Below are 25607 nucleotides of genomic sequence, written 5' to 3'. Positions count from 1 at the left end.
TAGGACGTGTTCCGAGACATCAAGGGATCACAAATTTAGTGTTGGAGGGCAGCGTGGAGGGTAAAAATCGTAGAGGGAGACCAAGAGATGAATACACTAAGCAGATTCAGAAGGATGTAGGCTGCAGTAGGTACTGGGAGGTGATGAAGAAGCTTGCACAGGATAGAGTAGCATGGAGAGCTGCATCAAACCAGTCTCAGGACTGAAGACCACAACAACAACAACAACCAATGCAAAATAATTTAACATATTTAATTACCTGGCTGAAAAGGCCAATACTCACCTTCAAACAGCCCACTCTTCCCCTTACGGGGATGGAGCTTTGCAGTTGAAAACTTCCAACAGTGCTAGCATCCGCTAAGGATCTTCTTTCACCTTAACTACCATATGCTTCCAATTTCTGTCAACATAACATCATCACCCACGAAAAGCCTAATGGTGCTTCTGAAGTTATCCAATTGGGCATCTACACATATTGCGAAAAGTAACAGTCCTAACACACATCTGACAAGTTTTCTTATTTGCCACGACAAGCTGCGCTCAGTTGGCTAGGAACTTTCCAATGCAGCAATCAGCGGCATCCATAGTGAGTGGTGGAATCGAGACAGTGCTTGTGTCATTCACATTGGGACTGTCCGTCATTTCAGCAGTAGCGACACAGAGAATGACAGAGCACTACAAGCTCACATACAATACTTTTGTCACAAATGCTGAGTCTTGATGTCACAATATAGACATTTCATTGCTGCCGAATGGCAATACGAACTGGCAATGGGTTACAGCCTATGACAGGAAACGTTCTAGAGGGGTGCCACCAGACCCTGACAATAAAAGCAAGGGCATCTTGAAACATTACCACTGAGAGAAATGGTGTCATAGGGATTTCAGGTCCTCCAACGCATCAACAAACACATCGTTCCATAAAAACAAGGGAGAACTGCCATAAGTCAGCAACATCTTGCCACGATATTTCGGCACAAAGTCTTGTGGCCGTCTTTAGTTGAATACCGCTGTAGAAGTACTGGCGAATAAATGCTGAGGTCTGCTATTTAAAGCCAAAGAGGGCTGCACTGCGCATGCAATTGAACTCCAGAAATTTGATGTTTGAGCCATAATTTTTGTATCACCGTAATTCAGAGTGGCCAGTAGAAATACAATGTTCAGCGATTGCGGACTTGGTAGGTTGGAGAAGGCGGGTATGCCGCTGGTGTTCCACAATACGTTCCTGCACCGTTCTTGTTGTCTGCCCTGTATATGACTTGCCGCAATCACACGGCATCTTGTAGACACCTGATTTACGTAGGCCCAGGTCATCCTTGAGGGATCCCACCAGTGACGATATTTTAGGAGGAGGGCGGAAGATAACTCTAACTTCACGTTTTCTCAATATTCTACCTCTCTGTGAAGAAATGTTCCCAATAAACGGCAGATAAGCCGATGACCTGAAGACCTCTTCTACTTCCTTGTTGCGTCGTTTGTAGGACTGCATAGCTCTGTTCACTTGCTTAGTTGAAAATTCCGCTTGGAATCCTGTTGTAGAGAAACTTTGCAGTCAACGTAGTTGGCGGTATAAAGACGAAGATCAATCTGATATCGAAATGCCAAGTTTTCAGCACGGAGGCGCCAGGCGCAGCGCACGGAGTTGTGAACGCGCACACTAAACAGTACATGTGCAGCGCATGCGCAGTGCAGCCCTCTTTGGCTTTAAATAGCAGACCTCAGCACTTATTCACGAGTACTTCTACAGCTGTACTCACCTGAAGATGGCCAAAAGACTTTGTGCCGAAATATCGTGGCAATATGTTGCTGACTTACGGCAGTTCTCCCGTGTTTTTATGGAATAATCAGTGTGCCGGGAAAGTTACAAACATCACGACAAACACATCGTTTACAGATATGTGTCAAGTCTGTGAGGAAAATGTTATGTTTGGAATAAAAATTTCATCTGTATAAATTGGTGGTGATTCAGGAGATCAAAGACAGGAACTTATAACAACAGGAAGACTTTGCACGTGATCTTTGAAAACGACCCGAATGCAATATTATTTACGAGCAATGAAGCACAGTTTCACTTAAATAGGTCAGTTAATAAACATAAACACAGGTAATCAAAATATCCACAGGTGTACTGCCGGTCTATAGTGTCCAACGGGCACAATATTTCGGTGATCAAACATGTTGCCATCATCAGGTGAACTGATGGACTGAGCTCCTGTGAACGTGCCGGCACGGAGATCCGTACGCTATGGCTGCTCAGGGGGAACTGGCTTCGGTCGCGGCAGCAGCCGATTTAAATACCCTCCGCCCGCGGCGCGCTCCCTCCTCCGTCCACGCCATGGTAGCGCGGTGGAACAGATTGCGACGGCGTCTGAGATGCCATCGGTGTGATAGCTCTGTCCGCCGTGGTCGTCACAACTATGTGTTTGCTCGATTTACTCTTGATTAACCCAATCGCTGGTTCCCAAGCCTTGCTAAGATTATAGCCACAGTCACAGTTTATGAGGTCGTCATTGGTGCGAATTTCGATGGCCTCTCTAACTACGCTGTCCCAGTATCTCGACGTCTGTACCAGAATCCTCGTGCGGTCATACTCCATAGCGTGATTTTCCGACAAACAATGTTAAGCGACCGCCGACTTGCTCGGATACATCAGTCGAGTGTGCCTCTGGTGTTAACGGCATCGATCCTCGACGGTACGCGTCGTCTGACCAATATACGACTTGCCACATTGACACAGAATCTGGTACACGCCGGCCTTCCTCAAACCGAGGTCATCTTTGGTGCTCGTGCACTGGTGGCAGACAGAGCCATCACACCGACGGCATCTCAGACGCCGTCGCAATCTGTTCCACCGTGCTACCGTGGCGCGGGGCGCGGACGGCGGAGGGAGCGTGCCGCGGGCGGAGGGTACTTAAATCGGCCGCCGCTGAGACCGAACCCAGTTCCCCCTGAGCAGCCGTAGTGTACGGATCTCTGTGCCGGCACGTTCACAAGAGCTCAGTCCATCAGTTCACCTGATGATGGCGACATGTTTGATCGCCGAAATATTGTGCCCGTTGGACACTATAGCCCGGCAGTACACCCGTGGATATTTTGATTATCAAATACGCTGGGAGAAACTCAAGAATCACATAAATACAGGTTTTTGGCCACTAAAGAGCCTGGTTCAGTTTACTGAAGACCTTTTCACTGCCCACAGCTTCTGCCGGTGCAATTCAGCCTAGTTTTCTGGGGACAATGGTATAATAGTGACAGTGACGACTGAATGTTACATTCGTGGACTGTACAGTCTTTCTGGCCGGAATTACAGAGGTGACACATAAACAAGAGACGTGCTTATTTTCAATAGCAGGGTGCCACAATGCATACTGCAAATGTTTCTGGGGTAAGTGTGAGGAATACATTCCTCGGATGTCTCATTTCGTGTTCTGGTGATGTGTGATGTCACCAAACTTGTCTGCTTGTAATTTCCTTGCACAGGTATTCTAAAAACTTGTCTAGTTTAACAAACAGGAAAATTTCACGGAGTGGAAAGCTGCCATTAAAGACGATGTGGGTTCGACTTGCATGACCGAAGACTCTTTACGAGAGTAATAAGTAACTTCTTGCGAAGTGCTGTAAATTGTATTTGAGAGAATGGCCACCATTTGGATGACATAATTTTTCTCAAGTGTCTATGTCAATCAAACAGATCTGTCAACCTACGATTCTGTATTTTTATTTTTTTTTATTTTTTAAAGAAAAAGTTATTTTTTTAAAAAAAAATCGGTATACATCTTTGCATTTGGAAACTGTTTCCTGGTAGTCACCCCATACATACCTCTATCCTGACCACTTGCTGCGACTCCATACTACTATGGAAAATATTTCTAAGATTTAAAGAGAGGTTTCCCTGGCAGGGAGCTTAACATCAGAACGATGATGATGATGATGAGGATGATGATGATGATGATGATGATGATGATGATGCTGATGATAATAATAATAAATTTTTTTTAATGATGCCAGGCTCAGTCTGGCCTCAGCACCAGAGACTGTGGTAGTGTATGTGAGTTGCATTTGCGTGACTGTCAACGAAGGCCTTTTTGGACAAAAGCTCACTTTCTCACAGTCTTTTTGTTGTGTCTATCTGTGACTCAGTATCCCAATTACCTGGATTTCCCATTGTTTGAAAGACCTTTCTTCGATTAAGAAGGATAGCGAGGGAGGGCTGGGGATGGTGGAAAAAGGACACAGAAAGAAAGAGCAATTGAAAGGGGGAGGGGGGGATGATACTGTTGTGTCTTCCATCTTGCATGTCTGTGATCAAGAAACTTTCCAGTTCCTGACGTTTCATCAAAGCTAGGCTGCACATCTTCGGAGATGCTCCTGGTGGTGATCAGTTTTGCAGACTGACAAGTCGCATGTTGGAGACTGACTTAAAATACCGTATAAAATGGGCATGTGATCAGTGAAGTTAATCTTTGTCCAGAAATCATGAAGTCTTCTGAAACCAAAATTTTATCTACAATGATAAAACTATTATCTTCAGCAACACTGGCTGAAAATGAGTTACAAGTTTCTGGCGCCCCCCATCGGTAAAGATGGAATTCAATATGGTGTTGGCCCACCCTTAGCTTTCATGACAGCTTCCACTCTCGCAGGCATATGTTCAGTCAGGTGCTGGAAGGTTTCTTGGGGAATGGCAGCCCATTCTTCACGGAGTGCTGCCCTGAGGAGAGGTATCGGTGTCTGTCGGTGAGGCCTGGCACAAAGTCGGCTTTCCAAAACATCCCAAAGGTACACGATTTGGGTAAGGACTCTGTGCAGGCCAGACCATTACAGGGATGTTATTGTGTAACCACTCCGCCACAGGCCACGCCTTATGAACAGGTGCTCGATCATGTTAAAAGATGCAATCGTCATCCCGGAATTGAACTTCAACAGTGGAAAGCAAGAAGGTGATTAAAACATCAATGTGCACCTGTGCTGTGAGAGTCCCACGTAAAACAACAAGGGGTGCAAGCCCACTCCATGAAAATCACGACCATACCATAACACAACCACCTCCGAATTTTTCTGTTGGCACTACACTCGCTGGCAGATAACATTCACCGGGCATTCGCCATACCCACACTCTGCAATCAGATCGTCACTTCATGTACCGTGATTCGTCATTCCACACAAGGTTCTTCCACTGTTCAATCGTCCAATGTTTACACTCTTTATACTGAGCGAGGCATCGTTTGGCATTTACCGGCGTGATGTGTGGCTTATGAGCAGCTGCTCAACCATTAAATCCAAGTTTTCTCACCTCCCGCATAACTGTCATAGTACTTGCAGTAGATCCTAATACAATTTGAGGAGTTCCTGTGTGATAGTCTGGGCAGATGTCTGCCTCTTACACATTACGACCCTCTTCAACTGTCGGCGGTCTCTGTCAGTCAACAGACGAGGTCAGCCTGTGCGCTTTTGTGCTATACATGTCCCTTCATGTTTCCACTTCACTATCACATTGGAAAAAGTAGACGTTGGGATGTTTAGGAATGTGGAGATCTCAGGTACAGACGTACGATACAAGTGACACCAAATCACCTGACCACGTTCGAAGTCCGTGAGTTCTGCAGAGCACCCCATTCTGCTTTCTCATGCTGTCTAGTGACTATCTGGTAGCAGGTGGCAGCACAATGCACCTAATATGAGAAAATGTGTATTTTGGGGGGTGTCTGGATACTTTTGGCCACATAGTGTATATACAGAAGACATCAAAATATATAAACATGGGGATAATTTTGAGAGACAAGAGGAGTCAGGAAACTTCGTGATACATGGATAGTGGCTCCACAAAATCAATAGACAATTTTTTATCACTGAGAGGCAACGATCAATAGTTAAGTTTTATCTCCGACAACTACTATCTCTGCTGATCACATGTAAACAATAGCACGCCCACTTTACAAAGAATTTAAGTCACTCTCTGATGCCCGACTCGTCACATAACACCACTTGGCACTGGCAGTAGGACCTCTGAAGAAGTCCAATGCAGCTCTGGATGAAACATCAGGAAACAAAAAGTTCCTCTGACCACAGCCACACAACCTGGACAACTTACCAGCAACTATGAAATCCACTCATGAAAGCCTTCACCTTCATGTTATTTTGTGGATTTGTGGTTTTTATGTGATCCTAGTTGGTAAATACGCAGAGTATACGTAGAATAAACTTGATGAAGGACGAAGATGAGACAAATTTTGGTCTTGGCATTTAAGGAGAAAAAATTTATTTTTTGAGATACTCAATCTGACTTAGCAACAAACCCCAGTGATGAAAGATTCATCTGAAGTTAAAAGTAATTCTACCCCACCTACTTTATTATGTGTACGAGGCAAGAAAGAATCAATGCCTTCTTGGCAGGATAGCAATGGAGATACTATCGAAGACTGTGCTGCCAAAGAAAAGTTACTAAACATAGCCTTCCGAAATGCCTTCACAAAAGAAGACGAAGTAAATATTTCAGAATTCGAATCGAGAACAACTGCCAACACGAGTAACGTAGAAGTAAATATCCTCGGAGTAGTTAAGCAACTCAAATCACTTAATAAAAGCAAGTCTTCTGGTCCAGACTGTATACCAATTAGGTTCCTTTACGAGTATGCCGATGCATTAGCTACATACTTAACACTCACATACAACCGTTTGCTCGACGAAAGATCCGTACCAAAAGATTGGAAAGTTGCACAGGTCACACCAATATTCAACAAAGGTAGTAGGAGTAATCCACTAAATTACAGGCCCATATCGTTAATGTCGATATGCAGCAGGATTTTAGAACATAATCTGTGTTCAAAAATTATGAATTACCTCAAACGAAACGGTCCATTGACACACAGTCAACATGGGTTTAGAAAACATAGTTCCTGTGAAACACAACTAGGTCTTTATTGACATGAAGTGCTGAGTGCTATTGACAAGAGATTTCAAATCGATTCAGTATTCCTGGATTTCCGGAAGGCTTTTGACACTGTACCACACAAGCGGCTCGTAGTGAAATTGCGTGCTTATGGAATATCGTCTCAGTCACGTGACTGGATTTGCGATTTCCTGTCAGAGAGGTCACAGTACGTAATAACTGACTGAAAGTCATCAAGTAAAACGGAAGTGATATCAGGCATTCCCCAAGGTAGTGTTATAGGTCCTTTGCTGTTCGTTATCTACACTCCTGGAAATGGAAAAAAGAACACATTGACACAGGTGTCTCAGACCCACCATACTTGCTCCGGACACTGCGAGAGGGCTGTACAAGCAATGATCATACGCACGGCACAGCGGACACACAAGGAATCGCGGTGTTGGCCGTCGAATGGCGCTAGCTGCGCAGCATTTGTGCACCGCCGCTGTCAGTGTCAGCCAGTTTGCCGTGGCATACGGAGCTTCATCGCAGTCTTTAACACTGGTAGCATGCCGCGACAGCGTGGACGTGAACCGTATGTGCAGTTGACGGACTTTGAGCGAGGGCATATAGTGGGCATGCGGGAGGCCGGCTGGACGTACCGCCGAATTGCTCAACACGTGGGGCGTGAGGTCTCCACAGTACATCGATGTTGTCGCCAGTGGTCGGCGGAAGGTGCACGTGCCCGTCGACCTGGGACCGGACCGCAGCGATGCACGGATGCACGCCAAGACCGTAGGATCCTACGCAGTGCCGTAGGGGACCGCACCGCCACTTCCCAGCAAATTAGGGACACTGTTGCTCCTGGGGTATCGGCGAGGACCATTCGCAACCGTCTCCATGAAGCTGGGCTATGATCCCGCACACCGTTAGGACGTCTTCCGCTCACGCCCCAACATCGTGCAGCCCACCTCCAGTGGTGTCACGACAGGCGTGAATGGAGGGACGAATGGAGACGTGTCGTCTTCAGCGATGAGAGTCACTTCTGCCTTGGTGCCAATGATAGTCGTATGCGTGTTTGGTGCCGTGCAGGTGAGCGCCACAATCAGGACTGCATACGACCGAGGCACACAGGGCCAACACCTGGCATCATGGTGTGGGGAGTGATCTCCTACACTGGCCGTACACCTCTGGTGATCGTCGAGGGGACACTGAATAGTGCACGGTACATCCAAACCGTCATCGAACCCATCGTTCTACCATTCCTAGACCGGCAAGGGAACTTGCTGTTCCAACAGGACAATGCACGTCCGCATGTATCCCATGCCACCCAACGTGCTCTAGAAGGTGTAAGTCAACTACCCTGGCCAGCAAGACCTCCGGATCTGTCCCCCATTGAGCATGTTTGGGACTGGATGAAGCGTCGTCTTACGCGGTCTGCACGTCCACCACGAACGCTGGTCCAACTGAGGCGCCAGGAGGAAATGGCATGGCAAGCCGTTCCACAGGACTACATCCAGCATCTCTACGATCGTCTCCATGGGAGAATAGCAGCCTGCAATGCTGCGAAAGGTTGATATACACTGTACTAGTGCCGACATTGTGCATGTTCTGTTGCCTGTGTCTATGTGCCTGTGGTTCTGTCAGTGTGATCATGTGATGTATCTGACCCCAGGAATGTGTCAATAAAGTTTCCCCTTCCTGGGACAATGAATTCACGGTGTTCTTATTTCAATTTCCAGGAGTGTAAATGATTTGAGAGCAAACTGAGCAGTTGTTTCCAGATAACGCTGTCGTTTATCCACTAATAAAGTCGTCAGAGGATCAAAATAAACTGCAAAACGATTTAGAAAAAATATCTGAATGGTGCAAAAAGTGACAGTTGACCCTAAATAACGAAAAGTGTGAGGTCATCCACATGAGTACTAAAAGGATCTCGTAAAACTTCAGTTACACGATAAATCAGTCTAATCTAAAAGCCATAAATCCAACTAAATACCTAGGCATTGCAATTAAGAACAACTTAAATTGGAAAGAACACAGAAAATGTTGTGGGGAAGGCTAACCAAAACCTGTGTTTTATTGGCAGGACACTTAGAAAATGTAACAGATCTACTAAGGATACTGCCTACAGTACGCTTGTCCATCCTCTTTTAGAATACTGCTGCGCGGTGTGGAATCGAGAGAAACTATCACCACGATAAAATAAGGGAAATCAGAGCTCGTACAAAAAGATATAGGTGTTCATTCTTTCCGTGCGCTATACGAGATTGGAATAATAGAGAATTATGAAAATGGTTCGATGAACCCTCTGACAGGCACTTCAATGTGATTTGCAGAGTATCCAAGTGGATGTAGATGTAGATGAAGATGAAGAGCAACCAATAATGGCAAAAACAATAATGTTTCACTACTGACACAAAACAAACAGTGCAGAGACCCACCTGTACGGGGACAGCATGATGGCCCGTGCAATGAGCAGTTTGAGGGGCGGTGCATGGCCAAGAAAATCTTCTGAGCCCCAATCCAACTCGTCCCTTGTTTCAGTTTTAAAGTCTGCAACGGACGGTGTCGAAATTGGATGTTGTGGCTTCCTCGGACCTACGCGACGGCTGTCTCCCGACGAACTGTGTGGAGTTTTCTTCTGCGTGGATGATGAGCTCTTGCTACAAGTTGAGGAAAAAACAAAATAAAGCTGTCAACAAATTGTATGTTAAGACAACACACAAGTTCTTCGTTAAACATATTCTACTTCAGTTATGATACCTTTGTTTCACAGACAGAATCACATTGTACTCTGAAGTGACAAAAGTTATGGGATTTACTTTATTTATTTATTTACACAAGAAGTTACGTAGGACCAAATTGAGGAGCAAATATTCAAGGTCATGGAATGTGTCAGTACATGAAATTATAACATAAAAAGTAATAACAGATAAAAATAAAATGTTTATGCACCCGAAAAAAGTCAAGCCATAAGTTTAAGTAAACACAATCAATAATATAACAACAATCAGCTTATTTTATCAAGGAACTACCTGACAGAATGGAAGCAGTGGCCCATGAGGAAACTCTTCAGTTTCGATTTGAAAGCATGTGGATTACTGCTAAAATTTTTGAATTCTTGTGGTAGCTTACTGAAAATGGATGCAGCCGTATACTACACACCTTTCTGCAGTCCAATCCAAATGTAGGTTTGATTTCTGCCGAGTATTAACTGAGTGAATGCTGTTATTCTTGGGAATAGTTAACAGGAAATTACAGTAAGGAATATACACTCCTGGAAATGGAAAAAAGAACACATTGACACCGGTGTGTCAGACCCACCATACTTGCTCCGGATACTGCGAGAGGACTGTACAAGCAATAATCACACGCACGGCACAGCGGACACACAAGGAACCGCGGTGTTGGCCGTCGAATGGCGCTAGCTGCGCAGCATTTGTGCACCGCCGCCGTCAGTGTCAGCCAGTTTGCCGTGGCATACGGAGCTCCATCGCAGTCTTTAACACTGGTAGCATGCCGCGACAGCGTGGACATGAACCGTATGTGCAGTTGACGGACTTTGAGCGAGGGCGTATAGTGGGCATGCGGGAGGCCGGGTGGACGTACCGCCGAATTGCTCAACACGTGGGGCGTGAGGTCTCCACAGTACATCGATGTTGTCGCCAGTGGTCGGCGGAAGGTGCACGTGCCCGTCGACCTGGGACCGGACCGCAGCGACGCACGGATGCACGCCAAGACCGTAGGATCCTACGCAGTGCCGTAGGGGACCGCACCGCCACTTCCCAGCAAATTAGGGACACTGTTGCTCCTGGGGTATCGGCGAGGACCATTCGCAACCGTCTCCATGAAGCTGGGCTATGGTCCCGCACACCGTTAGGCCATCTTCCGCTCACGCCCCAACATCGTGCAGCCCACCTCCAGTGGTGTCACGACAGGCGTGAATGGAGGGACGAATGGAGACGTGTCGTCTTCAGCGATGAGAGTCACTTCTGCCTTGGTGCCAATGATGGTCGTATGCGTGTTTGGTGCCGTGCAGGTGAGCGCCACAATCAGGACTGCATACGACCGAGGCACACAGGGCCCACACCCGGCATCATGGTGTGGGGAGCGATCTCCTACACTGGCCGTACACCTCTGGTGATCGTCGAGGGGACACTGAATAGTGCACGGTACATCGAACCCATCGTTCTACCATTCCTAGACGGGCAAGGGAACTTGCTGTTCCAACAGGACAATGCACGTCCGCATGTATCCCGTGCTCTAGAAGGTGTAAGTCAACTACCCTGGCCAGCAAGATCTCCGGATCTGTCCCCCATTGAGCATGTTTGGGACTGGATGAAGCGTCGTCTCACGCGGTCTGCACGTCCACCACGAACGCTGGTCCAACTGAGGCGCCAGGTGGAAATGGCATGGCAACCCGTTCCACAGGACTACATCCAGCATCTCTACGATCGTCTCCATGGGAGAATTGCTGCGAAAGGTGGATATACACTGTACTAGTGCCGACATTGTGCATGCTCTGTTGCCTGTGTCTATGTGCCTGTGGTTCTGTCAGTGTGATCATGTGATGTATCTGACCCCAGGAATGTGTCAATAAAGTTTCCCCTTCCTGGGACAATGAATTCACGGTGTTCTTATTTCAATTTCCAGGAGTGGATATTGAGAGGCCAATGTCAAAATACCCAGACTCATGAACAGGGGTTGACAAGAGGTTCGTGAACCTACACCACTTATTGTAGAAACCACCCATTTCCTAGCAAAAAATACCCTTTAAGAATGTGAATAGTTACCCCAAAATATAATACCATATGACATAAGGGAATGAAAATAAGCAAATTAGACTAATTTTCGTGTTGAACGACCACTCACTCCAGATACTGTTCGAATAGTAAAAATGACAGCATTAAGTCTTCGAACAACACCCTGAGCGTGGACTTTCCACGACAGTTTACTATCTACCTGAGCACCTAGAAATTTGAACTGTTCAATTTCACTAATCATATGCCCAATCTGTGAAATTAAAATGCTAGGTTTTCTTGAATTGTGTGTTAGAAATGGTAAAAACTGAGCCTTACTGTGATTTAGTGTTAGTTTATTTTCTATAAGCCATGAACTTATGTCATGAATTGCCACTGTTTGAAACAGAGCCAGTGTTGCACACAATATCCTTTACTGCCAAGCTAGTGTCATCAGCAAACAGAAATATTTTAGAGTTACTTGTAATTCAAGAGGGCATATCATATCAATTACATAAATAAGGAACAGGAGTGGCCCAACATTGATCCCTGCCCCTCCCCACTTAACTGTACTCCACTCAGAACCCACATCACAGCCATTCTCAACATTGGGAATAAAGACCTTTCACTGTCTGTTGCTAAAGTTAAGAGGTGAACCAATTGTGAGCTACTCCCCGTATTCTGTAATGGTCCACCTTCTTGAGCAATATTTCGTGATCAACACAATCAAACGCCTTAGTTAAATAAAATCTGTATATTGAGCAAGCAGTAAAGGAAACAAAACAAAAAATTCGGAGTAGGAATTAAAATCCATGGAGAAGAAATAAAAATGTTGAGGTTAGCCGATGACATTTTAATTCTGTCAGAGACAGCAAAGGACTTGGAAGAGCAGCTGAACGGAATAGACAGTGTCTTGAAAGGAGGATATAAGATGAACATCAACGGAAGAAAAACGAGGACAATGCAATGTAGTTGAATTAAATTGGGTGATGCTGTGGTAATTAGATTAGGAAATGAGAGGCTTAAAGTAGTAAATGAGTTTTGCTATTTGGGGAGCAAAATAACATGATGGCCTAAGTAGAGGAGATCTAAAATGTAGACTGGCAACGGCAACAAAAGCGTTTCTGAAGAAGAGAAATTTGTTAACATCGAGTATAGATTTAAGTGTCAGGAAGTCATTTCTGAAAGTATTTGTATGGAGTGTAGCCATGTATGGAAGTAAAACATGGACGATAAATAGTTTGGACAAGAAGAGAATAGAAGCTTTTGAAATGTGGTGCTACAGAATAATGCTGAAGATTAGATGGGTAGATCACATAACTAATGAGGAGGTACTGAATAGAATTGGGGAGAACGGGAGTTTGTGGCACAACTTGACAAGAAGAAAGGGACCGGTTGGTAGGCATATTCTGAGGCATCAAGGGATCACCAATTTAGTATCGGAGGGCAGTGCGGAGGGTAAAAATCGTAGAGGGAGAGCAAGAGATGGATACACTATACAGATTCAGAAGGATGTAGGTTGCAGTAGATACTGGGAGATGAAGAAGCTTGCACAGGATAGAGTAGCATGAAGAGCTGCATCAAACCAGTCTCTGGACTGAAGACCACAACAACAACAATTTTAAAAAAATAAAAATAAAAAAGAAAAGGAAAAAAAAGGGCCTAGAGTTCGAAACCATTTGTTTAAAACCATATAGTACCTCACAAGGAAATAAGAACATAGCTTTTTCAATTATTAAACAACTTCTAAAGCCGCACTGTACATTTGGTAGCAAATTATGTGATATATAATGATCAATTATCCTTACATACACACCCTTTTTAAATTACTTTTAGCAAACACTGATGGCATAAAAATAAGTCTACAATTGTCTACTTTACCCCTTTCTCCCTTTTTATAAAGTAGTGTTGCTATTGAGTACTTTAATTGTTCAGGAAACTGACCATTCCTAAAGCAAAACATTAGAGATATGACTATAGTAGGACACCACCTACTATCACGTTGGACCTCCTTTTGCCGGGCACAGTGCAGCAACTCGATGTAACACGGACTTGACAAGTTTGTGGAAGTTCGCCGCAGAAATATTGAGCCATGCTGCCTCTTTAGCTGACGTAACTGTGAAAAGTGTCGCCTGTGCAAGATTTTGTACACGAACTGATCTCTCTGTTAGGTTCCACAAATGTTTGACATAATTAATGTCGGGTGATCAGGATGGCAAAATCGTTCGCTCAAATTGTCCAGAATGTTTTTCAAACCAATAGTGAACAACTGTGGCCCTGCGACACAGTACACAGTCGTCCGTAAAAATTCCTCGATTGTTTGGAAATATTAAGTCTGTGAATGCCTGTAAATGGTCTCCAAGTAGCTGAACATGATCAGAGACCACGTCTATTCCGTGTAAACGACCCACCCCATTACAAAGACACCACCAGCTCGCACACTGCCTTGTCGACAACTCGGGTCTGTAGCTTCGTGAGGTTGGTGTCACACTGTTAACATTACCATCAGCTCTTACTGACTGAAATAGGGACTCATATGACCAGGCCACAGTTTTCCAGTTGTCTAGGATCCAACCGATAAGATTGCGAGCTCAGAAGAGGGTGCCGCAGGTGATGCTTGTTGTTAGCAAAGGCACTCGCTTCTGTCGTCTTCTGCCGTAGCCCCTTAAGGGGGTTAGGACGTCAAACGGGCCGACTTCGAGAGGGAGAGGCACCACAGGACATTTTAATTTGCACTGTCTATACTTTTACAAATAAATTCATAAAACTTTGTTTATATAAGTATAGACAGTGTAAATTAAAATGTCCTGTGGTGCCTCTCCTGCTCCAAGTCAGCCCGTTTCACGTCCTACCCCGCTTAAAGGCAAATTTTGCTACACTCTACTAAAGGATACATCTGTCATGCATCCCACATTGATTTCTGTAGTTATTTCACACTTTGCTGCTTATGTGTTAGCACTGAGAACTCTATGCAAACGCTGCTGCTCTCGGTCATTAAACGAAAGCTGTCAGAAACTGTGTTGTCGGTGTGAGAGTTAATGCCTGAATTTTGGTACCCTTGGCACACTCTTGACACTGTGGATCTCGAAATACTGAATACTCCAATGATTTCTTAAATCTAATTCCCCGTGCGTCTAGCTCCGACTACCATTCCAGATTCAAAGTCCGTTAATTCCCGTAGTGTGGCCCTAATCGTGTGGAAAATCTTTTCAGATGATAGAGCCACCAATGCACTTCCCCTTTATACCTCGTGTATTCAATACTACCACCACCTGTATATGCGTACGAGGGGGGGCCCAAAAGAAACTGGATTGTTGCCATAAAAAATTTATTGATGAACCTTTTTAAAAAATTACTTCAGTCACCTTCAAAATACTCTCCATTACATGCGATGAACTTGTCAAGTCTCTTTTCCCACTGTTAGAAGCATGTTTGGAAATCTTCAAGTTTGATGTTGTCCAGTGCCCTTTGCAAAGCTGTTTTTACCATCTCCACATCGTCATAACGCTCCCCTTCTAGTGTTTTGTTTTTTTCTCGTGGAAATAGGAAAAAGTCACACGGGGCTAGGCCCAGCGAATACGGAGTGTGGGGAATGACAGACCACCTCTGAGATGCCAAATAGTGGGTCACTCGTAAGGCCGTGTGTGCTGGAGCGTTGTCGTGATGCAGAAACCAGTCACCTGATCGCCAAAGTTCCGGGCGTTTCCTCCTCACATACTCTCACAGACGCCTTAAAACATCCAAGTAAAAGTGCTGATTAACAGTCTGGCCAGGGGATACGAATTCCCGATGCACAATTCCACGAACATAAAAAAAGACAATGATCATCGTCTTCATATTTGACCTCACTTGCCTTGCTTATTTTGGTCTGGGAGAGTTGAGAGTCCCCCACTGGCTTGACGCTTGCTCGGTTTCTGGGTCATACCTGTAACACCAACTCTCATCCCCTGTAATGACTTTGTTCAAGAAGTTCGGATCATGTGCAATCTCTTTTTTCAAGTCCTGACACACATTCATGCGGAACAAATTTAGCAGCAACACGTCTCGTGTGCAAATCCTCTCTCAAAATCCACTGGAACGAGCTCCAACTGATTCCTGCCTCTCCTGAAATTTGGTCAATCGTTTGGCAACGATCCTTGTTGATCTTTTGACAGAAATTTCCAATGTTCTCCTCATTTCGCGATGCTGAAGGGTGTCCATAACGAGCTTTGTCTTCAACACACATCTCATCACCTTTAAAGCAGCCAAACCACTCGAAAACTTGTGTGCGGCTTATACCTTCCACCTGGAAATCTTCCTGAAGCATTTGGTATGTCTACATTGCAGTTTTTTTAAGCAGGAAACAAAATTTTAAAGTTGCCATAACGACTCCGCAGAGGTAACCCGCCAACAGTCAGCGAAACACAATACCACACTCGCACGTTCAGCTCTTCACCGACGCCGTCTGCACAGCTGTTTCATGAAGGTCTCTACTAACACCATCTAGTGTGAGAACCCTGCACTACCTCTACGAGTGGCAGTGCCCTCAGATTCCGGTTTCTCTCGGGCCCCCCCCTCGTTTATCACTACCCCACGAGTTTGTTGCCTAAGCGCAAATGTACCTCCACGACACGGAAATGCCACAGCTACCAACTCGCGTACCCTCGATCACACTCTCAAATGATGCATACACTGATGAACAAAACATTACGAACCTCTGTTTAAGTGTGGTGGATCCACTTCTGGAACACAATACAGCAGCAATTACGCATTGTATGGACTCGTCATGTGCTTGTCTGATTTACGGAGCTACATGGCAGCGGATGCTTATGGTAACAAATTGCAGGTCAGTTTGTGGATGCAGAGATGGTGCCTAATAGCAGCCACAGGCGCATTTAGTAGCCAAGTCGTTAATGCGAATTTACTATCGCACTTCTCGAACTACTGTAGCACTATCCCGGTCTCGTGAAAGACTGGAAGGTGTCGTCGGTGGGGAAGAAGTCGAATGCGAAGGGGTGCAGTTGTTCCACAATAAGATTTACGCAGTGCAGTTGGTATTCTGAAGCATTTCATTGTGTATATCATGTCGCACTCTTAGAAAAACTCACATTTTATGGAATTGATGGGTTTACGCACAGTTGGTTTGATCACACTTAAACAGAATGCTGAAAGTTGTGCTTAATAATTCAAACAATTTTGGAAGGGTAGAAAATTTTAGTGACTGGGGAGAAATCAGAAAAATACTCGCATGGGGTCCAATTTTGGGTGCAGTCCCATTCCTTATGCACAGTACACAGAAACAATTTGACCAGAAGTGTAGGGCAGAATGCCATCATCGAACAAATGTATTTTGAGTATTTGAACCGAGAGAGAGAGTTGCATACTTACGGCAGAGTCCACACAAGATGGGCAATATGAGGGCAGCTCATAGAATTTACCAGAAATGTTATCTACATCACAGGCTACCTCAGAAAAATACTTTTGTGTTAACTGACAAGACATATGCGAGAGGTAGGATGTTTGTGGGCTAATAAGGAACATACAGGCAGAAGACACCCTGTTTTACAGACAAGTTTGACAAAGATGTGTTACGTTGCTCACAGTCAGATCGTAAGGACAGGTACCAGACAAATTGCTCGTGAGCTTCGAATGAAAATCTGGAATTTCATTCATGAGATTGGTCTGAATCCTTTTCAGCGGCTAATGTACAAGCTGTGGGTCTGGACGACTTTCGTAGCATCTGGAATTTGCTGACTGGTTCCTACAACAATTGGCATGACAGTTGCATTTCCACAAACATGTGCTGCGTACAGCAAAGGTTGCTTTATTCGTGAAGGCATTTTCAATTCACACAACACTCACAGCTGGGCACTACAGAATCTTCATGCAATATATATCCACAAACAAGAGGGATTTGCTGTGAATATGTGGGTGGGAATTGTGAATGACTCACTCAGTGGTCCCTACATGTTTCCTCACTGGAGAAGGTATCACTTGGAGTTAAACAGACCTTTTGATTCCAACATCATGTTGCAACCTCACATTTTGCACATGCTGACCAAGATTGTTGAGACAGAACATTTGTTAACAGGCAGATTGGACGTGGTGGACCGACTCATCGGCCTATACATTGCCAGACTTGACAACAGTGGATTTTTCCCTCTGAGGTACCACAAAAGACAGCGTGTATGCAACACCGGGTGAGGATAACAGAGCTTTGTGGCTCATATTATGGCAGCAGCACCCGTTATTCACATCACTCCCGGTGTATTTCAAAAAACACACCAATCCGAGCATCACTGCTATTACTATGCCAGCGTGAAAAACAGTGGTCAGTTTGAACATTTCTTACAACGTGCTCTTGTTAATGAAGTGGTGGCAAGTCTGTGTACTAAAGGATATTTATTCTTCATCGACTATGACCTTTTAGTGCATGTTGCAATATGAAATATGGACATGCGTTATCTTCACTGCTAAGGAAGTGCTGTATGGTACTTATATGTGACGCTTGAAGTTTTCCTTGTTGTTACTGTGATGATTAGTTAGTTAAAACATTTTGTTTAAGAATACATTTTCTGTGAATTGTCTTTGATTTTGAATAAAGGCATCCATATGACAGATTTCAATTACATTCATGTGGTGCTGAAAATATACGAATGTTACCTCTAATTCCTACACCAAAATTCCTTCATTTGATGCTGTCTTTCTGCGCTACACTAATTCAAAATTATTATGTAATTTTCATACTGCAAATCTGGCTGTTTTCTATTTGGGATGGAAATGATAAAAACCAGGAAGCATTTTGATGTCTCTGTCTCCTAAGTTTCCAGATGAGGCAAAGTTCCAAAAGGTAATTTAGTTAATAAATTAAATGTTTACACTCAGAGGACTGTTTACATGTAATACGAATTTTGCCTGCTTCAAAAACTTATGTTTCCTCCGTAACTGTGTAGTTGCAAATTTTGTTGTAAGCTTACATTAAAGACAATATTTGATGAGCTGTAAATCCATATTATATTTCTTGGATATAGAACATATAGGGTACCTAGAGATGCGAGTGGGCATCACGTGCGGAAGCCACAAAAAGAAGTTTACAAGAGTGGACCACTGCTCGAGGCAGGAGGGGAACGACGGAGGATCTCAGAGATACGTAACACGAGTACGAGAGTAAGTGAGGGTATTCGGACAGTAGGGTGAGTGAATGAGAGGGGAGGGGACAGGGAAGCAAGGTTTGCACGCAAGAAGGGAACATACAGCTTCAGTGTTGTATCTGTGTATCAGAGGTAATTAGGGAAGGCAGAGAAGAGTACAAAAACACGAAGTCCAAACAAAGAACCTTAGGCTAAGAAAGTCTGTAAAATATCACCTCACCAGTTTGTTAGAAACTGACTGGTTTCACATTCAATGTTTGACTGGTAGGAAGTAGGAAGCATTTTTCCTTCAGAGTTGACAGGCAAATTAGGAAAACATGCAGTACCTCGTTTTGTAACGGGTAGAGGGCTCGCAGAGCTGGCCCTGGGCGTACTGCGGCGGCCGCTTGCGAGGTGGCGTCTGGGTGCAGCCGCGCTGCAGTCGGTTCACCAGCTGCCACTTGCAGCAGTACTGGTTGGGCAAGCTGAAGTTCTCCCGCAGTGTGTCCGCAAACGAAGGCACTGTGCCGTTCAAAACAAAAACAGGTCGAATCAGAACATTACAGCTCCGAACAGAGTCGATACAAGTGGTAGGCAGTTTTCGTCGTCTGGTAAAAAGATAAGGCCACATAATTAATTTTTCGTGCATTTGACGGCACACGTCTGCAGTCCCGGACAATCGAATAGCTGCGGCACAGTACTGTGGCACAAGGCGAGAGGATCCAAAACGACACTGTGTGGCCTGTCGGTAAAGCGAAGTATCGGGCATTAATCCGACATCGGCAACAAGAGAGGAGTTGCAGCAATGTCAGGTTAATACAGGGGCTAAACGAGCAGTGTGAATACTGCTCCTCGAGATCTCTGCTGCGGCCTTGGTTCAGTTCGGTTGACTTTCCAAACACATGCGAATAGTTGCAGACCCATCTGGACGCAACCTCTGTCACGTTAAAAATGTCATTCGAGGTGTTGGAAACCAATCCATGACTTTTTTCCTTTTCCACTATGACCTTAACTGCAATACTGTAGTGTGGGATTCTTTGGAATAATGGGTTCCAGCTTTATCTTCTTAAGCCCACAAAAGATGTGTATATATATAGAGGCAAACATTCCATGTGGGAAAAACTGCTTGTGTCTGTGTATGGATGTGTGTGTGTGTGCGAGTGTATACCTGTCCTTTTTTCCCCCCTAAGGTAAGTCTTTCAGCTCCCGGGATTGGAATGACTCCTTACTCTCTCCCTTAAAACCCACATCCTTTCGTCTTTCCCTCTCCTTCCCTCTTTCCTGAAGAAGCAACCGTTGCTTGCGAAAGCTTGAATTTTGTGTGTATGTTTGTGTATCTATAGACCTGCCAGCGCTTTTGTTTGGTGAGTCACATCAACTTGTATATATATATATATATATATATATATATATATATATATATATATATATATATATATATATATATATATATATATATTAGAGGGAAACACACTCCACATGGGAAAAATATATCTAAAAACAAAGATGATGTGACTTACCAAACAAAAGCGCTCGCAGGTCGATAGACACACAAACAAACACAAACATACACACAAAATTCTAGCTTTCGCAACCAATGGTTGCTTCTTCAGAAAAGAGGGAAGGAGAGGGAAAGACAAAAGGATGTGGGTTTTAAGGGAGAGGGTAAGAAGTCATTCCAATCCCGGGAGCGGAAAGACTTCCCTTAGGAGGAAAAAAGGACAGGTGTACACTCGCACACACACACATATCCATCCGCACATACACAGACACAAGCAGACATATTTAAAGGCAAAGAATAATGACTCCTTACCCTCTCCCTTAAAACCCACATCCTTTCGTCTTTCCCTCTACTTCCCTCTTTCCTGAAGAAGCAACCATCGGTTGCGAAAGCTAGTAAGTCTTGGAATCTTGTGGAAAAGTGCCGGTAGACAGGCACAATAAAATAACACACAAACAAAATTTCTAGCTTTCGCAACCAACGGTTGCTTCTTCAGGAAAGAGGGAAGGAGAGGGAAAGATGAAAGGATGTGGGTTTTAAGGGAGAGGGTAAGGAGTCATTCCAATCCCGGGAGCGGAAAGACTTACCTTAGGGGGAAAAAAAGGATAGGTATATACTTGCACACACACACACACACACACACACACACACACACACACACACACACACACACACACACACACACACATCCATCCATACATACATACATATACAGACACAAGCAGACATATATAAAGGCAAAGAGTTTGGGCACAGATGTCAGTCGAGGCGGAAGTGCAGAGGCAAAGATGATGTTGAATGACAGGTGAGGTATGAGTGGCAACAATTTGAAATTAGCGGAGATTGAGGCCTGGTGGATAACGAGAAGAGAGGATATATTGAAGGGCAAGTTCCCATCTCCGGAGTTCGGATAGGTTGGTGTCGGTGGGAAGTATCCAGATAACTCGGACGGTGTAACACTGTGCCAAGATGTGCTGGCCATGCACCAAGGCATGTTTAGCCACAGGGTGATCCTCATTACCAACAAACACTGTCTCCCTGTGTCCATTCATGCGAATGGACAGTTTGTTGCTGGTCATTCCCACATAGAAAGCGTCACAGCGTAGGTAGGTCAGTTGGTAAATCACGTGGGTGCTTTCACATGTGGCTCTGCCTTTGATCGTGTACACCTTCCGGGATACAGGACTGGAGGAGGTGGTGGTGGGAGGGTTGCATAGGACAGGTTTTACACCAGGGGCGGTTACAAGGGTAGGAGCCAGAGGGTAGGGAAGGTGGTTTGGGGATTTCAGAGGAATGAACCAAGAGGTTACGAAGGTTAGGTGGACGGCGGAAATACAGTGGGGAGGATTTCATGAAGGATGGATCTCATTTCGGGGCAGGATTTTAGGAAGTCGTATCCCTGCTGGAGAGCCACATTCAGAGTCTGATCCAGTCCCGGGAAGTATCCTGTCACAAGTGTGGCACTTTTGGGGTTCTTCTGTGAGAGGTTCTGGGTTTCAGGGGATGAGGAAGTGGCTCTGGTTATTTGCTTCTGTACCAGGTCGGGAGGGTAGTTGCGGGATGCGAAAGCTGTTTCCATGTTGTTGGTGTAATGGTTCAGGGATTCAGGACTGGAGCAGATTCGTTTGCCACGAAGGCCTAGGCTGTGGGGAAGGGACCGTTTGATATGGAATGGGTGGCAGCTGTCATAATGGATGTACTGTTGCTTGTTGGTGGGTTTGATGTGGACGGATGTGTCAAGCTGGCCATTGGACAGATGGAGGTCAACGTCAAGGAAAGTGGCATGGGATTTGGAGTAGGACCAGGTGAATCTGATGGAACCAAAGGAGTTGAGGTTGGAGAGGAAATTCAGGAGTTGTTCTTCACTGTGAGTCCAGATCATGAAGATGTCATCAATAAATCTGTTCGTTTGCCACGAAGCCCTAGGCTGTGGGGAAGGGACCGTTTGATATGGAATGGGTGGCAGCTGTCATAATGGAGGTACTGTTGCTTGTTGGTGGGTTTGATGTGGACGGATGTGTCAAGCTGGCCATTGGACAGATGGAGGTCAACGTCAAGGAAAGTGGCATGGGATTTGGAGTAGGACCAGGTGAATCTGATGGAACCAAAGGAGTTGAGGTTGGAGAGGAAATTCTGGAGTTGTTCTTCACTGTGAGTCCAGGTCATGAAGATGTCATCAATAAATCTGTACCAAACTTTGGGTTGGCAGACTTGGGTAACCAAGAAGGCTTCCTCTAAGCGACCCATAAATAGGTTGGCATACGAGGGGGCCATCCTGGTACCCATGGCTGTTCCCTTTAATTGTTGGTATGTCTGGCCTTCAAAAGTGAAGAAGTTGTGGGTCAGGATGAAGCTGGCTAAGGTGATGAGGAAAGAGGTTTTAGGTAGGGTGGCAAGTTATCGGCGTGAAAGGAAGTGCTCCATTGCAGCGAGGCCCTGGACGTGCGGGATATTTGTGTATCGGGTAGTGGCATCAATGGCTACAAGGATGGTATCTGGGGGTAACAGACTGGGTAAGGATTCCAGGCGTTCGAGAAAGTGGTTGGTGTCTTTGATGAAGGATGGAAGACTGCATGTAATGGGTTGAAGGTGTTGATCTACGTAGGCAGAGATACGTTCTGTGGGGGCTTGGTAACCAGCTACAATGGGGCGGAGGGGATGTTTGGGTTTTGTGAATTTTAGGAAGTTGGTAGAAGGTAGGAGTGCGAGGTGTTGGTGGGGTCAGGAGTTTGATGGAGTCAGGTGAAAGGTTTTGTAGGGGGCCTAAGGTTCTGAGGATTCCTTGAAGCTCTGCCTAGACATCAGGAATGGGATTACCTTGGCAAACTTTGTATGTAGAGTTGTCTGAAAACTGACGCAGTCCCTCAGCCACATACTCCCGACGATCAAGTACAACGGTCGTGGAACCCTTGTCAGCCGGGAGAATGATGATGGATCGGTCAGCTTTCAGAACACCGATAGCCTGGGCTTCGGCTGTGGTGATGTTGGGAGTAGGATTAAGGTTTTTCAAGAAAGATTGAGAGCCAAGGCTGGAAGTGAGAAATTCCTGGAAGGTTTGGAGAGGGCGATTTTGAGGAAGAGGAGGTGGGTCCCGTTGTGATGGAGGACGGAACTGTTCCAGGCAGGGTTCAATTTGGATGGTGTCTTGGGGAGTTGAATCATTAGGAGTGGGATCAGGATTATTTTTCTTCATGGCAAAGTGATATTTCCAGCAGAGACTACTGGTGTTGGACAGTAAATCTTTGACAAGGGCAGTTTGGTTGAACCTGGGAGTGGGGCTGAAGGTGAGGCCTTTGGATAGGACAGAGGTTTCGGATTGGGAGAGGGGTTTGGAGGAAAGGTTAACTACTGAATTGGGGTGTTGTGGTTCCAGATTGTGTTGACTAGAATTTTGAGGTGTTGGGGGGAGTGGAGCTGGAAGTGGGAGATTGAGTAGATGGGAGAGACTGGGTCTGTGTGCAATGAGAGGAGGTTGAGGTTTGTTGGAAAGGTTGTGGAGAGTGAGTGAGTTGCCTTTCCCGAGGTGGGAAACCAGGAGATTGGATAGTTTTTTGAGGTGGAGCGTGGCATGCAGTTCTAATTTGCGGTTGGCCTGTAGGAGGATACTATGAACAGCCGGTTTGGTGTGGGAGAGGAAAGACTGAGGACTTTGATTTGGGATAGGAGTTGACAGGTGTGTTCATTGGCCGAGTCAATGTATAGGTGAAGGATTAGGCGGGTGAGGGCTATGGATTGTGCATTTTGGAACTGGTATAAGGACTGATGGAAAGAAGGATTGCAGCCAGAGATGGGAACTTTAAGTGTGAGGCCTTTGGGGGTAATGCCAAATGTCAGACAAGCCTGAGTAAATAAAATATGGGAGCGTAATCTGGCTAGGATGAAGGCATGTTTGCGGAGGGAATGTAAATAAAATTTAATGGGGTCGTTGTAGGGATGTTGTGAGGTTGACATGGTATTAGAAGGTGGAAAGGGTAACATGAGGTTAAAGTGAAAATAAATAGATATATATATAGGGAGAGACAAAGGTGTGAAAAAAGTCGAAAAAGTGTTGGTTTGAGATGAGCTATGTTGATCCTGTGCTGAACTTAGGTTGGTGAATAACAATGGGTGCAAAGGTTAGGTAGTTGTGTTGTCTCCAAAACACGTTTAAGGGTGGGGTTATTCAGGAAAATTTCGAAAAATATGCATGTAAATGTATTCAAAGGGCTGGTTATGTACTGGCAGGTTATGAAAATGAGGCTAACAATTGTTTGACGAAGAAATAATAACGTTTAAACCTGTGGGAAGCTGCTAAAAAATGATCGGTTATGTGGGAAAAACGGGAATGGAAATAAAACGAAAGTTGTTGGAAATAGCCGAGATGGTTGTTTAATGGGTGAAAGGAACTGAAGCTGTGATATATATATTATTTTTTTTTTATATATAAAGAAACTTTCACATGAGAAAAATGTATTAAAAACAAAGATTCCAAGACTTACCAAGCGGGAAAGCGCCGGTAGACAGGCATAATAAGTAAAACAAAAACACACACAAAGAATTGAAATTCTTTGTGTGTGTTTTATTTATTGTGCCTGTCTACCGGCGCTTTCCCGCTTGGTAGGTCTTGGAATCTTTGTTTTTAATATATTTTTCCCATGTGGAAGTTTCTTTCTTCCACATGGGAAAAATATATCTAAAAGCAAAGATGCTGTAAGTTATCAAACGAAACGTTGCTATGTTGATAGAGACAATAACAAACACAAAACTATTTATGGGTCGTTTAGAGCAAGCCTTCTTGGTTACCCAGGCCTGCCAACCCAAAGTTTGGTACAGATTTATTGATGACATATTCATGATCTGGACTCACAGTGAAGAAGAACTCCAGAATTTCCTCTCCAACTTCAACTCCTTTGGTTCCATCAGATTCACCTGGTCCTACTCCAAATCCCATGCTACTTTCCTTGATGTTGACCTCCATCTGTCCAATGGCCAGCTTCATACATCCGTCCACATCAAACCCACCAACAAGCAACAGTACCTCCATTATGACAGCTGCCACCCATTCCATAACAAACAGTCCCTTCCCTGCAGCCTAGGCCTTTGTGGCAGACAAATCTGCTCCAGTCTTGAATCCCTCAACCATTACACCAACAACCTGAAAACAAACCCAGAACCTCCCACAGAAGAACCCCAAAAGTGAACCACTTGTGACAGGACACTTTCCGGGACTGGATCAGACTGTGAATGTGGCTCTCCAGCAGGGATACAACTTCCTGAAATCCTGCCCTGAAATGAGATCCAGCCTTCACGAAATCCTCCCCACTCCACCAACAGTGTCTTTCCGCCATCCACCTAACCTTCGTAACCTCCAGGTTCATCCCTATGAAATCCCCAAACCACCTTCCCTA

General features: G+C 44.9%; 1 protein-coding gene across 34 annotated transcripts in view; it reads right to left on the bottom strand.

The window, feature by feature from the left end:
* LOC126295288 (uncharacterized) overlaps positions 1 to 25607 on the bottom strand; it is a 562445-nt gene that overhangs the window by 340772 nt on the left and 196066 nt on the right. For all 34 annotated transcript variants that reach the window (XR_007552438.1, XR_007552439.1, XR_007552445.1 and 31 more), the window contains 2 exons: positions 19067 to 19241; positions 9313 to 9534 (listed from right to left, as the gene is read on the bottom strand). Coding sequence is in view for 13 of the 34 variants with exons in the window: in XM_049987719.1 (XP_049843676.1) it covers positions 9313 to 9534; positions 19067 to 19241 (397 nt within the window). In the remaining 21 variants the exon portion in view is untranslated. The remainder of the gene's footprint in view (positions 1 to 9312; positions 9535 to 19066; positions 19242 to 25607) is intronic.

This window comes from Schistocerca gregaria, chromosome 11, assembly GCF_023897955.1.
Source record: "Schistocerca gregaria isolate iqSchGreg1 chromosome 11, iqSchGreg1.2, whole genome shotgun sequence".
NCBI lineage: Eukaryota > Metazoa > Arthropoda > Insecta > Orthoptera > Acrididae > Schistocerca > Schistocerca gregaria.
Note: the sequence above shows the minus strand (reverse complement) of the source record. Positions and strands in the feature narration are given on the sequence as shown.